Raw genomic sequence first — 4161 nt, 5'->3', positions numbered from 1 at the left:
TCTTTCCCAGATCTCCCTATGGCTCATTCCCTCATTTCCTTCAGGCCTTTATTCAGATGTCACCACCTCAGAGTGACCTTCCCTGAGCACCCCCAAATTGTTTAAAATTATAATCTCTTCTGGATCTCCCTTATTCTTTATTATTTATTCTGTTTCTTGTCTGTGGCCCTCACCAGGGTTTCTACTCTGGCATGTTTACTGCTATGTCCCCGACACAGAGCAGCCCATGGCATGCAGTAGGTAGGTGCTTAATAAATGTAGAATGGATATAGTGTGATCAGGAAAAGCCTCTTTAGAGGGTGATATTTGAGCTGAGACCCCTGAGAGGAAGATGCAGCCTGGGCATGAGCTGAGAGACGAGTATTCCAGGCAGCGGGAACATCAAGTGCAAAGGCTGTGAAGTTGGATCATCTACACAGTTGTTTTTCTGGATGTTTGTTGAATGAATACATTTCTGTCACCACGGCAGGTGTTTGTGGACACTGTGGGGCCCCCAGAGACATACCAGGAGCGGCTGCAGCAACGCTTTCCTGGTGTTGAGGTGACAGTCAAGGCCAAGGCAGATGCCCTCTATCCCGTGGTCAGTGCCGCCAGTATCTGTGCCAAGGTTAGGCCCCTGCTGGCCATGGCCAGCTCCCAGCATCCCCCTGGTCAGGAGGCAAGCATGGCTGCTTCATGGGGAGGGAGATCCCAAGTGCCTATCTTGCCCACAGGTGGCCCGAGACCAGGCTGTGAAGAACTGGAAGTTTGTGGAAAAACTGCAGGACCTGGACACCGATTATGGCTCGGGCTACCCCAATGGTGAGCAGACGGCAGTGACAATAAACTAAAAAGGCAGGATTGGCATGCTTCTGAGGTTTTCTAAGTTGTTCTGACCACCCCACTCTGCAGCAGAAGAGGCTGAGGCCCAGACAGGGGGGCCACTTGCTTATGGCCAAAATGTGGCAAAGTTGGATTCCAGCTGGCAGACTCCCTCTTCCCTTCTCTCTCCCTCCCTCTCTGCTCTCTCTCTGGAGCCCCAGTGAAGGACTGAGACTCACGATGGGCATCTGTCCATTTGTTAAGGGGCAAAGGGCAGAGTGAGGGGTGCTGGCTCCTGTCCAGTGCTGTCCAGTGGCCCCAGCTTGAATCCATTGTTTTCATTAGGAGGCTCAGTCTCCCTGTTTGTAAAGTGGAAATGATAGTGCCCCTCCCCTCCAACTCTCCCAAAGACACAAGGGCAGAGGCAAAGATTCAGTGGCTGGGTTCAAGGAACCCTTTGGCAGTTGGGTGGGGCAGCACAGCAAGTCTGTGATTGGAACTTAGGTGAGGCCAAAGGGAGGAGACCAGGTCCAGGCCAAAGACACTTTGGGCAGGTGTGCATTGCTTACTGAACACCTGGTATGTGACCTGCAGGGCCAAGCCCTGAAGATTTAGCCATGAGCAGGACAAACAAGGACCACGGAGTTCGTGGTTACATGGGAGAGACGGGCATTAACTCAGTGGTCCGCAAATGCTGGTTCAATGCCTCATGTCCTTGGGGAGGTAAGGGAGATGTCTCAAGGGCAGTCTCCTTAAACTGCACCATAAGCAACTGTTGGCCAGGCAAAGAGTTGGGGGGAACTGCTTGTGCAAAGGTCCTGAGGCAGGAAGATGTCTCAGACAGTGGGCGGTGCTTCAGGTACTCCAGAGGAGGACTGAGATGAGGTGGTAGGGCCTCAGATGCCAAGCTGAGAAGCTGGGACATTATGGCAGGGCTCAGGGCTATCACGTTGTCCACCCTACCCTTCCCCCAGATCCCAAGACAAAAGCGTGGTTGAGGGAGCATGTGGACCCTGTGTTCGGCTTCCCCCAGTTTGTCCGGTTCAGTTGGCGCACAGCCCAGAGCATCCTGGAGAAGGAGGCAGAAGACGTTACATGGTAGGTGTTCTGGAGGTGCTGTGAGGAAGGAGGGTGAGAAGCCAGGGCTCAGCACTGCCTGAGAGGGCCGATCCCCCAGAAGTCAGTGTCGCCATCTCTCTCCCACAGGGAGGACTCGCAGACAGGGGATCAGGAGGGACTTAGGAGGATCAAGTCATACTTCAGCGAAGGCCCCCGTGCCCGCCTCCCCCATCGGTACTTCCAGGAGCGGGGCTTGGAGTCAGCCACCATTCTCTAGCAGCCAGCCTGTACTCCCTTTACCTGCTCCCACACCCACCCCACCCCCAGTTTGTGATTAAAATTCTTCAAGGAGAACTAAGTGTGGAGGTTCTGCTTTGGGGTGGTGGTAGGGTGGAGGTGTGCTCTGTCTGCATCTGGACCGAGTTGTTGACTTCTAGAACTGAAACAGGATGGACATTGATTGATTGATTTGATTTGATTTTTAAAAAAATATTTATTTATTTGGCTGCGCTAGGATCTTAGTTGCGGCATGCGGGATCTAATTCCCTGACCAGGGATTGAACCCGGGTGCCCTGCATTGGGAGTGCGGAGTCTTAACCACTGGACCACCAGGGAAGCCCCTGATTTGATTTTTTAAATGCATGGTATATTTGAAGCAGAATTAAGAAGGAGTATGCTGAGAAGCTTCCCTCCCATCCTACTCGCAGCACCCTGGTGGGCTTACTGGGGTGTCTCAGTCCTTTGTGGGCTGCTGTAACGAAATACCACAGGCTGGGCAGCTTGTAAACAATGTATATTTATTTTTCACAGTTCTGGAGGCTGGAAGTCCAAGATCAGGGTACCAGCATAGTCAGCTTTGGGGGAGGGCCCTTTTCCAGGTCACAGACTGCCATCTCGCCATGTCCTCACATGGTGGAAGGGGTGAGGAATCTCTGTGGGGTCCCTTTTATAAGGGCACTAATCCCACTCATGAGAGAGCTCCACCCGCATGACCTAATCAGCTACCAAAGGTCCCACCTCCTAACACCATCTTCTCTGGGGGGTTAGGATGTCAACATATGAATTTGGGGGGGACACAAATATTCAGACCATAGCAGGTGCCTTCTAGGTCCTCTGGAGATAACCTGGCATGTTACAAATATACATACAGATACATCTTTTTTTTTTTTTTTTTTTTGCAGTACACGGGCCTCTCACTGTTGTGGCCTCTCCCGTTGCGGAGCACAGGCTCCGGACGCACAGGCTCAGCGGTCATGGCTCATGGACCCAGCCGCTCCGCGGCATGTGGGATCTTCCCGGACCGGGGCATAAACTCGTGTCCTCTGCATCGGCAGGCGGACTCTCAACCACTGCGCCACCAGGGAAGCCCATACAGATACATCTTAACTGAAGTTTTTTTTTTTTTTTTTACACAAATGGAAACAAAGTATTCCTTAGGTAGTGTACATAGCTCTTTTTAGCACATATATCTTGGAGATAATTCCAAATAGGTGTCTAAAAACCTTCCTTGTTCCCATTACAGCTGCAGCTTCCTCTGTGGTGTGACTGTCCTATAGTTTATTTAACACTTTCTTTTTTAAATTTATTTTTGGCTACGTTGAGTCTTCGTTGCTGCGCGAGGGCTTTCTCTAGTTGCAGCGAGTGGGGGCTACTCTTTGTTGCGGTGCGTGGGCTTCTCATTGTGGTGACTTCTCTTGAGCACGGACTCTAGGCACGCGAGCTTCCGTAGTTGTGGCTTGCAGGCTCTAGAGCACAGGCTCAGTAGCTGTGTTGTGCGGGCTTAGTTGCTCTGCGGCATGTGGGATCTTCCCGGACCAGGGCTCGAATCCATGTCCCCTGCATTGGCAGGCGGATTCTCAACCACTGTGCCACCAGGGAAGCCCTTAACACCCTTTAATAGACCTTGATTTGCCCCCCATCTTGCTGTTAAACTTGTACAGCGGGGAATGACAGGTTTGCCACCATTTCTCACACTGTTTTGTCTGTAGAAAAATTTCCAGGGGTAGGTTTCCTGGGTTAGAGGGTCTGTGTGGTTTGTAATTTGGAGAGGTATTTCCAAATTCCCCTCTGTGGAAGCTTGTACTCAATGGCACTCCCATGAGCAATAGGTGAGCACTTGTTTCTCTCATAGCTTTGCCTGCACCAGAACAGGTTCATCTCACTCCATGAGAAGTTTGGAAGTCAGGTGGCTCAGCAACAGCAAAGACACTTTTTTTTTTTTTTTTTTTTTGTGGCGATACGCAGGCCTCTCACTGTTGTGGCCTCTCCCGTCGCGGAGCACAGGCTCCGGATGTGCAGGCT

At 51.5% G+C, this 4161-nt stretch overlaps 1 protein-coding gene across 1 annotated transcript in view; it reads left to right on the top strand.

The window, feature by feature from the left end:
• The window catches only part of RNASEH2A (ribonuclease H2 subunit A), a 6740-nt gene extending 4531 nt beyond the window's left edge, over positions 1–2209 (top strand). The window contains exons 7-10 of the mRNA XM_007469097.1: positions 470–607; positions 714–801; positions 1776–1899; positions 2008–2209. Of these exons, the coding sequence (XP_007469159.1) occupies positions 470–607; positions 714–801; positions 1776–1899; positions 2008–2137 (480 nt within the window). The 3' untranslated portion in view covers positions 2138–2209. The remainder of the gene's footprint in view (positions 1–469; positions 608–713; positions 802–1775; positions 1900–2007) is intronic.
• The last annotated feature ends 1952 nt before the right edge of the window (positions 2210–4161 follow it).

Source organism: Lipotes vexillifer, unplaced genomic scaffold, assembly GCF_000442215.2.
Source record: "Lipotes vexillifer unplaced genomic scaffold, Lipotes_vexillifer_v1.1 scaffold1699, whole genome shotgun sequence".
In the NCBI taxonomy this organism is placed as follows: domain Eukaryota; kingdom Metazoa; phylum Chordata; class Mammalia; order Artiodactyla; family Lipotidae; genus Lipotes; species Lipotes vexillifer.
This window is presented reverse-complemented; position numbering and strand designations above follow the sequence as displayed.